This window comes from Phaethon aethereus, assembly GCF_964289735.1.
Source record: "Phaethon aethereus genome assembly, chromosome: 7".
In the NCBI taxonomy this organism is placed as follows: domain Eukaryota; kingdom Metazoa; phylum Chordata; class Aves; order Phaethontiformes; family Phaethontidae; genus Phaethon; species Phaethon aethereus.
This window is the reverse complement of record NC_138583.1, coordinates 1,296,927-1,317,081: the sequence shown is the minus strand read 5'-3', so window position 1 is coordinate 1,317,081 and position 20,155 is coordinate 1,296,927. Positions and strand designations below refer to the sequence as shown.

The 20,155-nt window shown below is 44.2% G+C and overlaps 1 protein-coding gene across 1 annotated transcript in view; it reads right to left on the bottom strand.

Annotated features, from left to right (window-relative positions):
• RNLS (renalase, FAD dependent amine oxidase) overlaps positions 1 to 20,155 on the bottom strand; it is a 77,511-nt gene that overhangs the window by 17,137 nt on the left and 40,219 nt on the right. Inside the window, exon 5 of the mRNA XM_082002264.1 lies at positions 1,810 to 1,983. Within this exon, the coding sequence (XP_081858390.1) occupies positions 1,810 to 1,983 (174 nt within the window). The remainder of the gene's footprint in view (positions 1 to 1,809; positions 1,984 to 20,155) is intronic.

Sequence of the window (20,155 nt, the reverse complement as noted above, 5' to 3'; positions counted from 1 at the left end):
GTGAGTTGATTCATCTCTCCAACTCCTTCGCTCCCAGCATAAACTGCTGTTTCCGGAGGCACTTCAAGAGCCATTGCTACCCAGCTGGCTTTGGTGTAAAGAAGGGCAGATTTGGAAGAGCTGACTTGAACTGCACTATCACCACAACAAGGAGGAGTGCAAGGTCCTGTGTCTGACACAGGACAACCCCATGCATCAGTTTGTCTGAGCAACAGGCCTTTCTGAAAAGATCCTGCTAGTTATGGTGGCTCCACCATTGAATATAAACCAGCAGTGCAAAGGTGGCAAATCACATCACATGTGATCAGGGCCTTGAGCAAGATGATCTAACTTTGCAACTGGATCTAGCTTCAAACCTTGCATGGGTGTAGGACCAGGAGACCTCCAGTGGGCCCTTCCTACCTGAATGAACATGACTAATTGGTAGAGGTGGACAATGGAACAGGAGGCAAAATTCACAGGCTGAGCCTTGGGATATTCAGATTGCAGATGAAGAAAAACTTCTCCCCCAACAGAGGTACAGTCTTGGGACAGCTCACCAGTGATTTGGGGGGCCTCCATACTGATTTTTCTTTAAAACCTCAGCTAGACAAGGCACAGCTGCCCCGACCTTGTGTTAGCACAGCAGTGAGTGGGAGCTGGAGTAGAGATCTTCAGAGGTCCTGGCCACCAGCACCACTATTATACTGTGACACTCCCTCATGGTATCTTACTACATTAAATGAAATGTTTACAGTGTAAGAGAGGGAAGGCATGCCCAACCTTATGGGCGTTTTCTAGCATGGTGATGGCATGTAGATCTAAGTGTGATGGGCAAGGTTTTCAGTGCCCTGTCCAGCAGGTACTAACATCACTGATGTCTGCAGACTGCAGGCAGGAAACAATGAATCCCAACTGAACAAGGAAGACTAGAAACAGAAGTCTCCCAGGTCTAAATCTGAACATGCTTTAGCGCAGTGTATTTGCCAATACTTAATAATTACATACCAGGCAGCAGCTGATTATGAAAATCCTTCCTTATTCTGTGACAATAAGTCACAGCGCTTTGTAGGTCACCACAAAGGTGGGTAGGTTTTTACCCCCACTTCACGGATGTGGTTAAACCTGGTCATTGTCGCAACAGAACCGGGAAGTGTTTTCAGCTCCTAATGACCTTGATTAAACTCAAATGCTAGCGGGTTTTTCGAGCTATTCTATGCCAACGCACTCTTGGTACATGAAATACATTTAATAAATAAAACATATACTTACTCAACTGCCATCCTCCAGAAACAGATGAGAAGTATCTGCCTTGTGGGATGTTCTCCAAGCTTTACCGAGCAGCCGTACTATGTGCAGTCATTTCAAGGATTTTCCGTGATTATAAAAGCACACTGGCTAACTCTGAATTAGACTGAACAGCCTCAATTATATAACTCATTACTAGTTCCAAGCGTGCTTAGTGGAAAGAACGGGAGTTGTAAAGTAATGGATGATGGGAGATAAATTGGCATGTGTATGAATCAATGTTTAAACAAAGAAACTCCAGCTCTTTCTTGGAATAGCAACATTTTGAAGTCTCAAATCCCCTGACACTGGTTTCATAAATGCAGTAACGTAAACCATGTGCTGGGTGGTGATTTTCTGAGGACCTTCCCCCTTTCATTGTGTATTTTATTACAGGCCAAATGTGACATTAAATGCTATCCGCTGCGGCTTGGAGTTAAATACTCACTCTGTTCAGAATAGCAACACTCAATTAAACAGCATTTTTCATGATCTACACCCTCCATTGTCAATGCGTTTAAGGGAAATAATGGGAGCACTGACCTATATTGCGTTTCTTATTATCGATGGAGATGAAGCGTATGCAGGGATTATCAGTGATGTACCGTGCAGCCCAGGGGACATCAATCCGTGTACTGGCTTCATAAAAAAGTCCCAGAGCATAGCGGGAGGAGTAGCTCGCAGATTCCAGTTGCTGCTTTTGACTTCCATTAATTACTGTGGAAAAAAAAAAAGAAAGAAGAAGAAAAATCAGACAATCCCTCTTCTCTCAGAACATTAAATGTGTGAATGCTGTGGTTAAGCTGATTATTCCTTCCTGAAAATGACCAGACTGCTAAAACTAAGAATTTAATATTAAGCCTAGTGCTTTGTAATATTTTTTCTGGGACACCTCTTCATGAAGTTTTAATGGCGCATTATGTAGAGTATGTCCTTCACATGCAACACTCCCCCTTCTGCTGGTGGTTTATCTCCCAGTTCTCCGCTAGTTGCCTCTGACATGAAACTCTGATGACCGGTGACTTTTTTCCAAATCTTTTCTCAAAGGGTGAATAAATGGGAATAAGAGGTTTGAGCTGCCTCTAGCACATCAAGTAAATGATTGTATGACTCTGCAAAAACGCAAATTACTTCACATATCAACAAAATGAACACAGGGACTCTTGAATCTCTGGGGAAAATAGTCCTGCAACTTCTGTGTTGCAATTCAAATGGATGAAGAAAACTCTGCACGTCAGCACACAAAGGGTTCATAGTGAAGTTGAGCTCTGTCAGCTGATGGTATTTTAAAGCAGTTTAGAAAATTTCAGAGCAAATACGACTTCATTCCTCTCTATGATTAACTCTTCTATCTTCTAATTACAGGAAGATCTGCTTTTTGCCTCGATTTTATAATCTTCAGAAAAAGCTGCACAAAGTAGCATTAGCCCCACTGTGCATTCAAATACAATTTTATTTCATGCCAAAGAGAAATACAACAGTTTGATTAATTGTGGAGTTAGGTACCACGTCTCTCTTCCTACTACCGAGTAGACAGTTGACAATTCTGCGAGCTGGAGCAGGATGTGCAAAGACAAATCACAGCAGTCTCCTGCCTGTACGTGAAACTGCATGCTCTGCTGGGCTTGTTTGGAGATTTGATATTGAAAGGCAAAAGAACAGCAATCGGGGTGCTTCATTTTATGCAAAATTCAGACGACATGATGAACATCTTGTATGAAGAAAGGAGCAGCTGGTGGTATCCACCATAGAAGCACAGAAATCATTAAGGTTGGCAAAGACCTCTAAAACCAAGTCCAACCGTCAACCCAACACCCCCACACTCACTAAACCGTGTTCCGAAGTGACACGTCTATGCGGTTTTTTTGAACACCTCCAGTGATGGTGACTCCACCACCTCCCTGGGCAGCCTGTTCCAGTGTTTTATCACTCTTTCAGTAAAGAAATTTTTCCTAATATCCAGTCTAAACCTCCCCTGGTGCAACTTGAGGCCATTTCCTCTCATCCTAATGGCACTTCCCACAGGCAGCAGGCCAGGTGTTGAGAGGTATCTTCAGAAAGACTTCAGCAGAAGTCTTGCCTCAGGGCAGATCAGCCCCATGTGTGGGGCAGACTGGGATGGGTTGGAGGGGGGCAGCTCTCCATGTAAGGGAGAGGCATTTGCACACTCGTGCACACCAAGCTGGCCAGGAGTCACAGCAATGAAGGCCAACTAGCCCAGTGTGAGAGCATCCAGCCGGTCAAGGGAAGATATTACTCCCTTTGAGTAAGGCCACATCTGGACATGCTGTGCAGTTTGTTGTGCCCCCTCAGTACAAGGGAGACAACAACAAAGTGGATGAAGTCCTGTGCAGGGTCACTAATGTGGTCCACTAAAGGGGGTCTCCATTCCTGGGGACTACCCTGACTCACACGGACACGGCCCCAAACAACAGGCTGCAGCTGCAGTGTTGGACAGGCTGGGAGCGGTGTTAGGCTGAAGACCCCCACCCTCGTGCCTCCAGCTGGAGATGGTGGGACCGGGCAATTCTGCGTACCTTACCCACACCACAGCCACCTCCATGCAACTGCAATTAACATGCTTCAAAGAAGAACGCCGGCATGACTGACCTCACTGTCATGACTAATGCTGCTCCTCAGAACTTGCAACCAGGATGGCTTCATCACACGCTCACCCCACCAGCACATGCTCTCTTCCTGGGAACCGATATGTCCTGCTGTGCCAAGGCGAGACTCTAGGAACCAGGGCTATAAATCAAACCTCCGTGCATGGTGCCATGATGCAGGCACTCCTGGCTCACGCAGTGCCGGCCAGGGGCAGGGGTCCAGCAGCACGGGCAGAGCGTTTTCTAGCAGGATGCACATTTGAGAGCACATTCGGTCATGTTGAGAACTCCTTGCAACAACTGCCACTAAACCTGTAAAAAGCTTACATATCACTGTTCTGCATCAAGGTCCATTCCCACCATCACTACTAGCATACTCCCTTCACAAAGAGCGTCAAGGCTGCCTGTATTCAGAGTTTATTTCCATGCAGAGGATGAGGAGCAGGGGAGAGTGTCATTCCTGTGTCAATCCTGGTGGAGAGGAGGGCTGGTGTCACCCCAGGTCTTACCAACCTGTGGGTGACCATTTCAGCTGTGCAAGTCTACAGTCCAAACCCCTTGTCATGACTGGTCCATTCTGGCGACATTCCATGTTCCACATTTTTGGGCAGGGACACAATTCATGTCCCTATTCAGTGACCTTTGAGAGGCACAATAAGTAAGCCATGAAGGCTACTATGTCTCAGAGGCCTTGGCGAACCACCAGAGAAGGTTCACCAAGGATATCAAGTCCACTCTTCACAGACAGGTGCATTCTACAGGAGGATGCATGGTCTGCAGTAACAGTCTCTCCTGAAAACCCACCAGGCTACTCATAGGTATCTGCCCCATCCTGTTGTTTCTCTAGTTGCCTATTTTTTCTGTGATGTCTCTCCACTCTATTCCTCTGCACATCATGGAGAAGACTGATTTCAGAGGCTGCTTTGTGCTTCCTCCCCTGAAACAGTGACCTCATGTACAGAGTGCTCTCCTAACTGAGGTTCCTGGCTGGTCTCCCCCACCCCATCATAACCTCCGCACCCGCCTTTCCTAATCACCAGCACACCAGAGGATCACCAGTCAGATTCCAGCTCAAATCCCATCAGAAATAACCTTGAAATGCCCCCAGGAAAAAAAATCACAAATTTTAACATAAATATGCTGGGGAACTGAGAAATGTGGGGCACAGAAAGAAACACTGATCAACCCATGAAAGCTGGGGAGAGGAAAGGAGGAGAAATAACGACGTCTGGCGCTCGGAGGGGTGGTGGTGGAGCTGCCTGACAGAGGAAGTCAGAGGACAGGCCTGCCTAGGAGGGTAGGACTAGCTGAGCACGATGGGATTTGAAGAAGTTCCCTTTCCCTCTCCAGTCCAATGTCTCCTATGAGAAGGTGTTGAGGGGGCCCAGCTGCCTCTCACCTCACCCCTGCACCTAGATCTTTCCAAGGAGGATCCATTCCTCTCCACGGATCTCATGAACTCCTCTAAGTGTTGGGTCAAAGACCCCTTGACCTCTGCTGTCACCTTCCATTGGCAAAGCTGCCTTCATGTAAGTTATGGCACAGCACGGCTGCCGTTTGCTGCACCGCTGGTCTGTGACCAAGACCCAGTAACGGTTTAGCATGGATAATGTTGTCAGTATGCTACTGCCTTGAACGGGCTTCTGCAGCACACACACATGCTCTCTACGGAAGAAACCCTGTACAACGTGCTCCAGAGAAAACCTGAGAGCAGTGGTTTCAAGAGCTGCTCTTCAAGGTCATTTCTTCTTGCTTCACCCTGAGCATGTCCCAGCTGAGGAACTGGTGGCTCCCATCTCGCCCCAGGACTCCAGATGTGGTGCAGACCCCGTATTCTGTATGTGCCACTGGGACATACCGCTCCAAAAGCCACAGTGTGCAAAGGACCCTGCCAAGGCTGCTCTGCCTTCCCTCTGGGGCCCAGGGCTCCTGGGTGTGCAGGGCTCCATGCCAAACCTCCAGAGCAGCCTGGAAGGGCGGCCGCCCTGGGCTGCGGCAGGGCGCTGGCTTTCATCCCGGCTTTTCGTGCCGTTCAAAGGTTTTGCGCTGACCCGGGCACCGGCAGGCCTCCCCCAGCTCCATGAGTCTCCTGCAGGCTGTCTTCTCCGTCCTCCTCCACCCTTCCCCTCTTCCACAGCTTCTCTCCAGCCTCCGCAGCCCCCAGGACCGGGAGATTTCGCGACGTGGCACTGCCACTTGGCAAAGTCTGTGACGAGGAGGGAAAGGGAGAGGATTAAGCCTGGACGCGGGGTGGGCTGGAGGACTGCCCCGGAGGAAAGGATGCCAGTGCGAGAGGACCTTGCGCATCCCGCCACACTGGAAATGTTCCCTGGCCTGTGCTAACTTCCCGCTCAAGCGGGAGTTTAACAGCGCAGGCACACAGTGCCAGCACCCGGGAACCATCTCGGGGGCCCTTTACTGCCAAGGCAGAACAGCAGCATTAGCGGTTTCAGCAGTGCTTGTCCCAGCTCCTCCTGGCAGACCACAAGAGCCCGGACAGGGAACAGAGCTGCTGCTAAACACATGCCTCCCTCATGGCAGAGGGGACAGATCTTGTCCAGAAACCCTGCTCTCCTCTTTCAGGTATGGGCTCTGCACAGATGGGTTTTGAGATGTCCATCACCACCAGGCCCCTTCTTACAGCTATGATAAATAATCACAATGTATTACACATTCTTGCTGTGCTTCGAAAGAATATAGAAGTCCTACAAACAAGCAAATAAATATGAAGCTGTAATATCCCATCTAAAACACCATTCTTTGTCCAGGTTACTTTGGCAACTCATTTTCCCTTGGGGAAAAAAAATAAACAAGACATCCTCCATCTGTGAAGCAAATTGCCTCGGCAAAGCTCAGCACGCAGAAACATCTGCGCTGAGGGACCGCATCTGAGATGAACTGCCCAGCTTGGGGGCCGCAGGTGCCGAGCTGCCCAAGCCCGTACCCTGCCTCTGCTCCGCAGTGCACATGGGCTGCTGCAGGGGAAGGGACTGGCGGGTTTAAATTTGCTCGGGCAAATGGTTTATTACACGGAGCGCTTCAGCAGGTACAACCTTCACAATGTTAAGTGCTGCCAAAGCCGAGCCGGCCAGTTGGCTCTGAATTACCTCGTTTAAGACTTAACATCGCTTTATGGACCTGTCTTCACAAGCTATAAAGTTTCAGAAGGTGTTAGGGGTCATCGGGGATGGATGCTGAACTGCAGTGCAGTAACCAAAGATAAGATACAATTTTATCAGCTTTAAGTATACACGTACCCATGGAGCTCGGCCAGGGGATGCTGGGAAAAGTGGATGAAGGACGAGCCCTGCTGAGCAACCTCCCTCCCAGGAGAGGGGAGAAGAGGGAGGGCAGGCAGCTTCGAGTGTGTGGGCACCAGCCAGAAGTGACAGAGCTGTGACTTACAGATCAAAGGGCTGTAAACAGCTGGAGCAGCTCGTTCACAGCGGCGAGGGAAGGCACGGCTTCAGGAAGAAGTCGCTTTTCAAAGCCTTGGGGAGATGGAATAACGCATAGACTAAGGACACCCGGTTATACTGCCCAGTGCCTGCAGGCGTTTCAGGGACAGCGGCAAGCTGCTCACCTCAGGCAAGGAGTGAACCCCAGAAATACCAAGGAGTTTCTCCAGACTCTGTCCTGCCCTGTCCTTGGGTCAACCAGAGCAGGAAGGGAACTTGCAGGGTGGAAACAGCGGGGCAGTGCTGCGATGGTGGCCACCCCACACACGAGCACATTCCACTCACAGCCCGGCTCAGGCTTGAGGCAGCTGCCGTACGTCACTGGGGGCCGTGTCCGGGAGAGTCGGGGCACCCCTGGGGATGGGGATCCCCCGCCGCTCAGGGTCCCATCCCAGGGACGCCCCACTTGCAGGGGGACGGGCTGTTTCCTTTGGGCTGGCCAGGGTTTCCCGTGCTGCAGCTGTGCCGGAGCCTCTGGTCTCTTTCTGACCATACCATAAACCATAAATTACTAATGTCCCAAACAGTCAGGCTTGTATCTCAAAATTCAGAAGTGTATTAACTCAATTACTGATGTATGTTTGGTAACCAATTTGATTAATAATTACTGCTTAGGTTTTTTTAAAAATAATGTCTGTGGTTCACTGGATTCTAAACTGCTGCAAATTTACAAAACAGAGGAAGTTTTTATAGCTTGAGAAGACAGGCAATAAAGTGATGTCAAGTCTGAAATCCAGCAACAAAAGAGCTGAACTGTGTGCGAAAACAATGCTACAAGTTGTAAGACTGAGGTTTTTCTCCTGCTCCATCCATTATGCGTTTTAGCAAGGCCAACAAGTTGATCTAAGGACATGAAGAGAGCCTTCATTTTGAATTTCCATACTTTTATTGGTTTAAATGAAAACCAGACTGTTGTTTTAATGTTGTGTATGAAACCACAAAATAACTATTAATTTTTTCCCTTCCAATAAAAACGGTTAAGATGATTTTAATAACATTTTGGAAAAAAAACCCCAGCTTTCAGACCATGGAATTGTCCAGCATACAAGAATCAGCCATAGCAATATTTTTAAAGCAATGCATAAAGACATGAAAATCTTATATTTTCCACTGAAAAACGCACGCTACAGCTGCACTGCGAATGCCACTGAAGTAAATGTCCTCTGGAGATTTCATCACATCAAAGCAAGGGGCATGTATATTTTATTTGCTGTTTCTCTAGACATTGACAGCAGAGTGGATTACTTATCTGTAACACTCAATAAATATAGTAAGGGCCTTTTATCTGCTGTTCCAGTACTTTAATGTCACCTCGCTGCCTCACTCATGTTGTGGGAAGGAGAGGACCCAGAGATCCCATTAGAGCCAGCAAGAGAGAGGAGAGCCAAGCCTTCAGCTGGCAGGCTGGGAGCATGGGCACCACGCCATTCAGGAGTCCAGGACTGAGCCCAGCCTACCATTGCAGAGGCCAGGGAAGCAAAAATAAACCCAGCTGCTCCGATGGCCAAGAACCAACTAGGACGATCAAAGTTTAATCCTGGACATCTAGTCACTGGCCAGCAAGTAAAGGAAGGGATTGCAATATGCACCTTTATTTGCAGAAAGGCACTGCAGGAGCTAGGTAGCACCTAGATCATTCACCACCAGCTTGTGGCAGTTGTCAGAGGCTCCAGCAAGGACTGGACCTGCAACTGCAATTTTGAGCAAGCACATGGGGAAGAGACACGATGGGTCAGTAAAGGATTCAGGTCAGTCTGGTAACTGAAGCAGATAGGTTACCTGTAACTTCACATGAAGACCCACGTACCTGTCCCTGTAGGTCACAGCTGCTGGGGGACAGGGACAAACCATATTCAGAACTGCAGGGAAAAGCAGATGCTACAATGTGAGATGCATTTAAAATAATATTTGTTTTGGAAAGTTTTGCTATTCTGAATTCAGTACTTCTAAAAGCTTGTGGATACTTATCTCCCTATCAAGTCACCACATGATTTCAGAGCTCAGCTGGGATGCTTGTATCCAGCTCTTGCATGCACGTAGGGATGTGTGGGCAAACTTGGGTAAACAAATTGAGATCCTGGTTTGAAAAACTTCCAGGGTCGAGAGGGAAAACACTCTTTATTTTGCTTCACCACCCAGTCTTGCTGGGTGACACAGAGGATGTTGCATCCTGACAACTAGTAGCTCCAAAGAAGACAACAAACAGCCAGATACAGCTTGTATTTTATCACACACAGCTATCACTTGGTGTGTTCGAATTACTAGGTATGGCCAAGGTAACTGTAAATCTAGTACATCTAGACATTACTGTCCACCAAAGCACAAAGGAAAAAAAACCTATAGCAGTACTTTTAAGGAGATCTAGTGCTATTAAAGCAGCAAAATACGAGAATGCTGCACGTGTGTTTTCTTTTAGGAAAGAGACCTCTTTTTAGTCGTCTTTTACTGGAAACACCTTGTTCTTCTAATAATCCAACAGCTTTAACTTTGGTGGAATAGTATTAGAGCCTGGCTTGAGCTTTGTGACCTTTCTAGAGTATCTTCTCAATTCAGCGTAACTCCTGCTCCCCATGGGCCTGCTTTCAGCACTTTCTTAAGCCACTCCTAGGAAGCAGGTCTGACACAGGTGTGTCTGATGGGACTATTAGTTTCTGCTAAGCACAACAGTCCTGCTGGGGCTGTAAGAAATGAGGAAGAGTGAAAATACTCTGAAGGATACTGTGATTTATAACAAGGGATGCCACAGCCCCCCACATCCATCCACAAGGACTACGGGAGGGAAAAGATGCTTCTACAGTTTCCCTCTATTCCTCCCCGCTTGAGTTTTAGCAAGCAAAAACTTCAGCTGAAGTTTTGCTGGTGGCCGTGGCTCATGCAGTGCTTCAGTACCAGCCCCCAGTTTGACGTATTTGCAAAGAAAATATCCCTTTCACCTCTTGAAAGGCTCAGCATCAAGGTTGGACAGAGAGATGCCCCTGCGTCCCAGGAGAAAAATCTTTTGTCGCTGCCCAGCCACCCACCAGTTTTCAGGACCTTAGCTTCCTCTTCTGAAAACAAAACCAGTCCTGCCCAACTCCCAGTCCCCACCTGCCATGGGATGGCACAAAGAGAAATAAAACATCCTGCCTGATTCCTCTTGCTTTCTCTCCCACCCTCTGGAAAATTTTGTCAGACAGGGGTTTAAGAAAACCTGACAAATCTATGAAGGAGCTTGGTAGGTTATTTTCCAGCAGATGGATAAGTTGGTGCACAAGCCGCCCTTTAATCCCCTAGTCCTCAACTCTGCCTTTGACTAGGAAGCCTCCTCTCCACCTTCTTCATTTTTTCCATACTTTATTTCTGTGACCATACGCTTCTCTCACAGCTATGCTCTCAATAACCCTGCCACTGACACTATCCGCCAAAAGGTTTGCTATTTCCTTAGACTGCTTTGCTTAAGATTTTATTTGCAGCATCTTAGTGATACACTGACAGCAAATCTAAATGCATCAGTCAGATGTTGTTGGTGGCACAGTATTTGTAAGTGGTTAGTGATCACCACTACTTTAAATGTTAAAAAGGAAACTCTGTGGTTAAACGGCAACAAAGGTATTTTTAGCCTAGGTATCAAGTTAAGAGATTTTAATAAGACGCTCACCCAGCCGAATAGGCAGCTTGGCTAAGTACCTGGACATACAGTTTATTGTCACAGCTGGCAGAGAGCTGCCATAGCTCTGTTCGGAGATGAATTATTCAGGACGGCACATTATCATAACCTTCACACAGAGAAGCCTCCTTGGATGGCAATCCCTTCTTCCTCTGCAGGCTCACGGAGACCTTTCCTACTACTCTGTGGAGCAAGAAGCCGCTGCCCTGAGCTCTCTAGTTGAGTGGTGACAAAGGACAGACTTTTCAGGCAATCCCCCTCTGCACAGTCATCAACGCTGACACCGCGCCATGACACTGGCCCTCCGCCACCGCGCTGACCGTTTCAAGATGCAGGCTGTTCCAGCTTCTGCCTTTGCGTAGGAGGGAGCAGAGGTCATGAGAAAGGCTTCGTTTTTAAATTCAGCTTCCTTATCAAACAGCTCGAGATTTATTTTAAAAAAGGCAGTATAACAGTTAAATGCATCCATGCCTATATCTGCACTGAAATACTCACTAAACAGTTACATGTTGCGATATGCTTTTCGTTTTCTTATGCTCAGTTTTCGTTTGAATAATCCTCTTTGGATCCAACGCAATGCTTACTTCTACATGTATGCAACATATAACAACTTAAATAATTATTTCAAATGACTACGGTCCTGGCTGACTTGGCATAAAGCTTCTTTATCTAAAGTTTGTGGCACGTGAAGGAAAGGCATATTTAGAAACGTAGATGATTAAGTGGAAAAGAAAAATGCTGGGGAAAAAAGTCAGCACAAGTAATTTTTTATGAAGTTTATGATTTTGAGAACTAGGCTTGAATACCTGTCCACCAGCTGCTCTTGACAACATGATTAGCAGCTCACTCACTACTAAACTGAAACCTCCATCAATTTTCACAAGAAACATTTACATTAATCTTCTACAGCACTGCACGTTGCGTTCAAGTCATCTTTTGCTATCAACTGAGAAACAAAACCGCACCATTTCTAGGAGCGGGGACAAAGCTGGGACGAGGGCAGAGTACCACCAGCTCCTGTCTCCTGGAGGAAGGGCAGGCGAGAAAAGAAGAGGGATGAGGAACCAGGGGAGATGCTCCATGGGATCTTCGCCAAACACTGGGCCATGCTGCAGCTGCTGCGCTAACACTCATTGAGCAGTACGGGAAGGGCTGTACTGCTCCGAGAGCTGATGCGCTGGGGTACGCGCAGCCTGGCACCACCCCAAAGGCCAAGCCCAGCACCTCCCTCCTCCAGCCCAAACCAGCATAGGTCTTGCGTTTTTGTTGTAGGAGACTGGTATAGGAGCACGCTGCAAAACTATCTTTGCTTTCTCTCCCTTTAAATTGATCCCTTTTATACCTACTTATACGCTGGGGGCATATTTTTTACCAAAAACCTCCCTGATCCAAAGCAATAATCTTTTTTGTTACTTTTAATATATAATTCAATTTTTAAATTTAAACAAATCTCTATCCTGCTTCCCCAATTCCACAACTTATGCTTAACCTGTATGCTGTATTATATACAGCTGAGGAGCTCCATGCTGTTCTCTTCAGCCTGTATGCTCAGTGTCCAATTTGCAGGTGGATTTAATGCATATGTTGACATTAGATTCACAATTTTTGTATTAATGGGGAAAATGACTTCTCAGACTCATTATTTGGATGACTGGGGTGTAAGTGGAGGAGCTGACTCAACCAAAAATCTAGTCGTTTCCTCAGTGATGCCATCAGAAGCAATGCAGCCCCTGAAGATGTGTACAACGACGGCACGCGGCATTTTAGTCTCATGAACCTGCAGCATATGCGATGCCCACACACAACACACCACAGAAATGCCGCTCACTGTGGTATATTGTATCTATGGTTTTGATTCAAAATTAATGACATCCGAGTTTAAAATATGAACCTCTGCTAAGCTGCCATCCTGGGAAGAACAGGATGTGACATTTATAAGGAAGTAAAACTAAAGGAGAAGACAACAACTGATTTTTCACAGTCCAAACTCTCACTACGGTTACATCACCGCCCACCTGGGGGAAGAAAGCCAGTCTTACAACAGTTCACAATGCCTGTATTTTAGCTGGGAAATTTCTTCCAGTTTTGCCTGGGAGAGAGCGGAGATAAATACAACTGTGGAGCCACCAGGACAGACTGACTCCTTCCATCAAGGAACGAAGAGACCCAGGATTTTCCAGAAGATTTTGGACATGCTTGGAAATTAGAGTCACTTACAAAGAACCCCAAGAAATTAGTCAATAAAGTTCAGATAAAAAAAATATAATACACCTGTACGCTCCAGTTTCTACTTTGCAATCATTTATAGGTAATGACATAGAATATAAGTATGACATGCCATCATACGACTCTCATTAGCACAACTGCAAATACAGTTTCCGTACTATAGGCACAGCAACATTTATTATGTGTTATTCTCACAAAGCGCACTAGTTTCTATGACTAGCACTGAAGTCAACAGAAGTTGAAGACATCTTTGAGAAAATCTGATTTGATTCAGAGATCTCTGTATAGATTTAAGATCTCATCTTTGAGAGAGACTTGGAAAAGTTTAGCTAAAAAATAAATAAAGCTCATTGTCACATTTCCTCTGGATCAATTTGCAAATTAATTCAGATTCATCTTCCTGCTGTGCCACGACATTACAGAAGACTTAGAAGAGCTTCCTTCCTACATCAAGTTACAAAGTACTACACACAGTTCTGTTACTCTCTGGTGCTAAAATGTAAAAGCTTACATAATCTTCGTCATAAAACATTTAGCAAATAACTTATGCACCTACTGTACACAGCACTGAGCTGAATAAGAAATTTGAGAGGATTTAAGTGTGACACTAGTTGCTGAAATAGCATTAAAAGCTTTTCAAGGCAACAAAGACAGACATTGGCTTACTGCTCTGTGTTTTGACTCGGACAGAATAAACACATAAATAAATTGAATTAGATCTGCCTGATGTTTCTGGCTTCTGGGTTGCAGCTCCCCACTGACTACAGGGGAAGACCCTAATGGCATGCAAAGCTGAAGTGTGGCAACTGGAAGCTCACCCACAAGGTCTCAGTACAGACTGTCTCCTTGCAATGCTTCCCTATCGCTAAACTCAAGTCAATACCTGTAATGCAGTACCAGACAGTGGTAATGCACACTCACAGAACCAAAATGCAGCTTTACTAATAATGGGCAACAAAGTTATTTCAATTTAAGTAAGTACTAGAGAAAATGCTTTCAGGCATTAATTATTGAGGAAGGATTCAGCCGGCCACTGGAAATCTCCAATTAAGACAAAAAAATTAATCTCTTTTTAAAGTAGATGTGCACATCTCGTTCATTCCCAGGAGAACACAAAAGGAAAGAATACAGGGTAGAGCTGTGCACATCAAAAAGACTCAAGAATTGTATTCCACTTTTACAAGAACCCCTTTAGGGTGATTTTTAGGGGATTTTTCCACGCATTCAGGCCAGACTTGTTAGTAAGTTTCAGTATTACCTCTGCTTGCACCTCTCCTCTTTTCATTTTCCTGAATCAGTCCTAACAGCTTTATTGGGCTTTCCAGTTCTTGTGCTGGAAGAGAGGTTTATACTTCCAGAGACTGCTAATACAATGCAGCTGTCTCTTCCAGGATGAAGAATCCCAGGCTATTGAGTCATCTCTTGCTGAGAAGCCACTCCATGCCTCTGGCCATCCATCCCTGGGGGCATCTCTGAAGGTTTTTGAATGATGAAAACACACCTGCACACAATATTGAAGTTGCAGTCACACCAAAGATGTTATCTAGCAGCATCATGATATCACCCTCTTCTGTTCTCCGTCTACTTAATTCATGTTTAACATTCCGTTTTCTTTCACAGTTCTGGGGAAAGATCAGCTTATATTTCCATTGGATCTCAAGCTCTCACTGAAGTTGGTTAGATCAGGTTGCTGCATCAGATATATGAAGGATTGTTGTTTTCAATTACTTTACATATTTATGCTTCTGATCACAAAATGAAAGGGGGACAGAAGAAACCATTGCCCTTTGCAATAAGAAACGGAACATGTTATAGGGACTGGCATCTGTATTCACTTAAAACAGTATCTGAATGGAGCTGGTGGATCATGGTGAGAGGAGGTGGTGTTGGAAGCATTGTGCTGACATGAACTTTGGAAATGAGTGGAAGAACACATATAGAAGATTCTCCAATTGACTTGCATCTTACTTGAGTAGGCCAACTACATAACCACACAATCAAGAGAAAAACACTAGAGAAAGAGAAGTTTCTCCCTCCCCATCCCTTCTGCTAACACTCGCCTGGCTTTCCATCACAAGCAAGACCCAATGTCAGCTCTGAGCGCACCCCAGCCCACCATTAGCACTTTTCCCAGCTGTTACTTTGGTACTGCAAGTTTAGTAATACATTGTATTTCCACACGTTTTCCAGGTAAGGAATACAGAAATAGGAGGAGCTTGGCCTAATGAAATCTGAACAGGAGGCTGAGTGGCCAGTTCTGGTCTACCTCCTCGCCTTTGACATCGACCTGCAACGTGGCCTTGGGCAAGTCATGTAACCTTCCTATACACAGGTTTTCTAGTGCTAAAACAAAAGTAATTATAATGATCTTTCTCATAATGTTGTGGGAACTAATCCATCAAATTTCTCCCTAAACAGTAGATCTAGTAGAACTGAAGTAGAAGACGCAGCCAAGAAGTGGTTTGCTCCCATTCCCTCCACCTGTGATGGTACAGCTATAGTTTCTGTATGTTTTTTACTGGAAAGGAAAGATTGTGTTAAAACACTGGAGGATCTGTCTGCTGCTTTAACTATCTAAGAAAAATTGTTACTGGAGAACTAAACGACCTTACATGTCTATAGCGAATTTTTGGACATCTATTCTACCATTAATGCTCAATATTAATTTTTGTTTTCTGAATTCATCATAAACAGTCTTCCTTTTTTAATATTATTAATGACCATGAATTTCTATCTGCCATATAATCTAGCTTAAATGTTTCCAAGCTGCTTCTCTTCAGTTCATTAGTTTGGCCTGAAGTTGCCTATATATTTTATCATCCTCAGAGGGGTAATCTAACAGCTCTGCTGGACCTGCTGACGAGGACCTCACTGCATACTGATAGATCTCTGGGAAAGAAGAGTGTTTGACCTAGCGAGAATGGTGTTCTCCCAGAATTACTCGTATGATGCATGGCTAGGTACACCTCCAATCACACTGACCTTGTGTGGTCACTTCATTGAAGAAATATGAACTGCACTGTGCTTACTGATTTTGCAATACGTTGAAGTCAGCTGGACATGTGACTTCTCTAAGAGATGTAAGCCATGATGGTACAGTAAAACATGCACGTGGATATGAATATCATTTAGGTTTTGGGTTTTTTTAAATCTGTAAAGAATGGTACCTTTACCTAGGAATCAGTTGTCTAATCTATTCTCCTTCCACCACAGCAAAGCTGGGACCAGTATTAAAGCAAAGCAGCAAACAAAAAGCAGCATAGAATAAATCCCAAAGTAAAAAGAGATTCTGAAGTCAGTCTTAGTATGACGAGTCCTGAAACCACTCAGGAGAGGTAGAGTTGCTGCAAGGAGATTGCTTTCCCCATTCGATGAAGTGCTGTTCTCTCCCTTGGATTGGTTAGCCGAAAAACCAAGAAATATCAAATCCTACTGTTCACATCACTATATGCTAAGGAAAGTGTCCACTAATTAAAAGGCAAAATGATCATGATCAGAAAGGTACCAGTGAGAAGTGGAGGAATGGCACTGGCACAAAGACATGCCAGTATCAAGGTGCTAGAAAATTAATGACATATGGAACACAAATATTTGCAAAAAAAAAAAGGACTAAATTATATTTGGAGGAAGTCTGTGATTTTCTACTGTTGGGAGAAATCTTCTCATCCTGAGCTTAAACACTGAATACATTTAAATGTAATTTAAACTCCCAATGAGGCTTTCAAGTCGATGCTTTCAAAAGCATACAAATTATTTCAGAGGATGGGCTTGTATTCCATCAAGACAAGACTGAGGGAACTGTGCTTGGTTTCTCAATACACTTACCTGTAAGACAAGCAGTAGGAAGATGCAATAGGTTTCAAGGGAAGAGAGGAAGACATAAGGTAGAAAGTGAGAGACATTCAGAGAGATGACACAAGGCAGACACTTGTTTCTCACTTCGTTACCAAGGAAAACAAATACTTGCTAAATACAATCCACCACAAATGGGCATGTGTAAACACAATGTCTGTATCAGGGCCTACACTATCTAGCTCTAGTAGCTTTCTGATTATCAGCCTTTTGCCTAATCACATGTAATTGCTCCCCGTCTCAGAGGATTTTTATGAAGCCTTTAATTCACCCCAAATACTTTTTAAAAGCAGCCAGTAAATGTACTTGCCTTATCAGTATTTTAGGGGGCTGTGGGGAAGGAAATAAAGCCATAAACTTTATTCTTTCAAGAGGAAAATAAAACTTTTCTGAAGAGAAATTTCTTATAAAACATAATACCTAATGGGAAAGTTTATTTTTAGAAGCTGTTTGCACTGTAATAAGTAGTTCAACAGAATTTGGGACACAGTTTCAGGAATCCATACCCTGAGATAAAGCTACATAATACTGGACCATCACAGGGGCTGATGATGTTTATAATCATTTCATGAATATCTATTTATTTTTATTTGGGAAATAAATGCCGAAGTAGTCTTGAAAGATAAAGCAAATCCACCTACTGGAGAAGAAGAGTCTATTGGACAATGGGAAATGCCAGGACTTTAGAGGTACCTGCCTGGACAGACTTTCCTGCAGGAAGAAATTCTCATCTACCACATCTTTCAGAATTTACATGATTCTCACCTTCTCTAAAAATGCCTCAGATAAACCATTTTCTTTCAATCTCGCACCAAGTTCTGGTGGTGGATATTAAAGCTAAGATAACTGTGAAATACACAATAATCCCCCTCACATAAGCAAAAAGACCCAGGATATAAAATGCCACTTAGAACTACACATGCCATACTGACACTGTCCAGGTAGAGCACACAGGAGATTTGCCTTTTTTTTTTTTTTTTTTTAAATCAAATAGGTTACGGCTATATTTCTTTGTTTTCTATTTTGCTTTTATTTTTTTCTCTGCAGCTGAATTAGTTATAGACTTTATGGTGCTTTCCTCCCAGAAGTTCTAATAAAGCAAAGACTGAAAAACTGAAACAAACTGTTTTATCCTTTTACTATTTTTAGAAGCATATTTGAATTCTTATGTGCATATTTCAGTAACTAAAAGGGCAGGGGAGAGGCGAAAACACCATTTGCGATGTATTCCAGCACTGCAAACAAAGAATCTGATGCAGCGTATAGAAAGAAAGAGATAGGAAGGAGAGAAAAGGGAAGAAACCAGGGCTGAATAAAGAAATGTGAGGAGATAAGCAGAAGGGCCAAGAGAACCAAAGTACCAGGCATTATGTAAAGACGACAGACAACATGAAATACGAGGAAATAGGGCAGGAGGAAAAGACAATGTAAAACATGGTAAAGGTAACATTTACAAACAAAAAAGTTGAAGGAAAATCACTTTCCAAAAGAAAGTGAAGGATGAATCACGAGAAACGTGAACTGAGGAAACATAGAACTGAAGTTAAGAGAGAGGCAGAAAAGAATGAAGGCTCACAACTGAGATTAACAGACACTTTAGTGCATTTCCATGGCAGATGTTCTGTCTCCCTAAATTTAGAAGAGACAATGGGATGAATCCTTTTACTGAATTGGCAGGGTACTCTATTTTCGATTATGCGGTTTAAGAATTAAAGTTGCCTTGGCTGGTGCTAAATGTCTGAAAGCCTTGACCATATTCTGGTACCTTCACTACGGGTAATGGGGGTTTTGGTGATATTGCTTATGCTAAAATTATTTCTTATTTTCTCCGTCAACTGTCCAGTGTTTTGCAGCAGATGCCGGTTTGAGGGTCTGTGTACTTTCTTCACATCCAGACCGTTGCCACATAAATAGGCAGGCTCTTTAGTTCCTGATGTCTTCATACTAAAATTTAAACCAATAATGAATGTGGAAATAAGGGACAAAAGATGTGCTGGTGGAATAAATCTAGTTTGTTGGATGCTGCTAAGATTGTTACCAACAGGAGTCTAGCCAAACGGAGACATTTAAGTGAGGTTCACAGATGTCACTGGTTCCTTAAGAAAAAAAGATTATTGGAATTTATTTTGCTTCTACAGTTAACAGTCTAAAAAAAACATAGTCTTTGCTTTTAAAATGTCTCACATAACTCAGGCAAGTTCAGTTGACCACAGTGGACTCAACATTTAATGCAGGGTTGCCTGCAGCTGCAGAAAACTAGACATCATGCTCTCAGTGGACCACCGCAGCCCATGCTGCTACTGCTAACACCAGCGTGTTTGTCGAGGAGTGCTCTGCTTCCCCAGGTATGTCCTACAGATAGCTTTTGCGTGCATTGCTCCACATTTTAGAGTTCAAATGGGAAATAAGTTTATGGGGCTTTATCCTGGACGTCTCCTATCAACCAGAAGTTAGTGGAGCAGCTGTCATCGTCAACTTTATGGTTCAGGGTTAAAACTGGTAACTGTCTTAACAGATTAAATGTCTCTGCTTACTGATGTAAACTTTACAGGGAACCTGCAGTCTACGGTTACCAACACTTTACTGAAGCTAAGACGGTTACCAGTTTAATTTTTTTTAAAGATTTTAAAATTCTTCAAAGATTACTCTCTATAACTTAGCATTTTGTTACCAATATAAATTAAAATTTCCACCCACCCACCCATCCCCCAACAGGGAATACCTCAAGCTCTAGGAGACATTGTCGGAACTTAAAAAAGCTCTTTAAAGATTTCCACTGTAACTGCTGAAAAGAATAATCTAGGGAGCTGCTTTTCTTCTCCCAAATATGCTATGTGAGTTCTGATTTACTATTCTGAACTGCAGAACCATGACAGAACAGATCTCTCTATCATAAAGTACCTAAAAAAAATTATTACATTCTATAATTGAATGCGCAGCACCACTACCAGTCCCAAACAAGTTTTGAGTTCATTCTACATTTTCAGAAAACAAACCAAAAGGCTAGGACAATAAACAAATAAACCTGAATAATGACTCAGGCCCACCAGTAGATGTAATGGCAAAATACACTAAAAATACAATGAATGCAGAAATGTTCA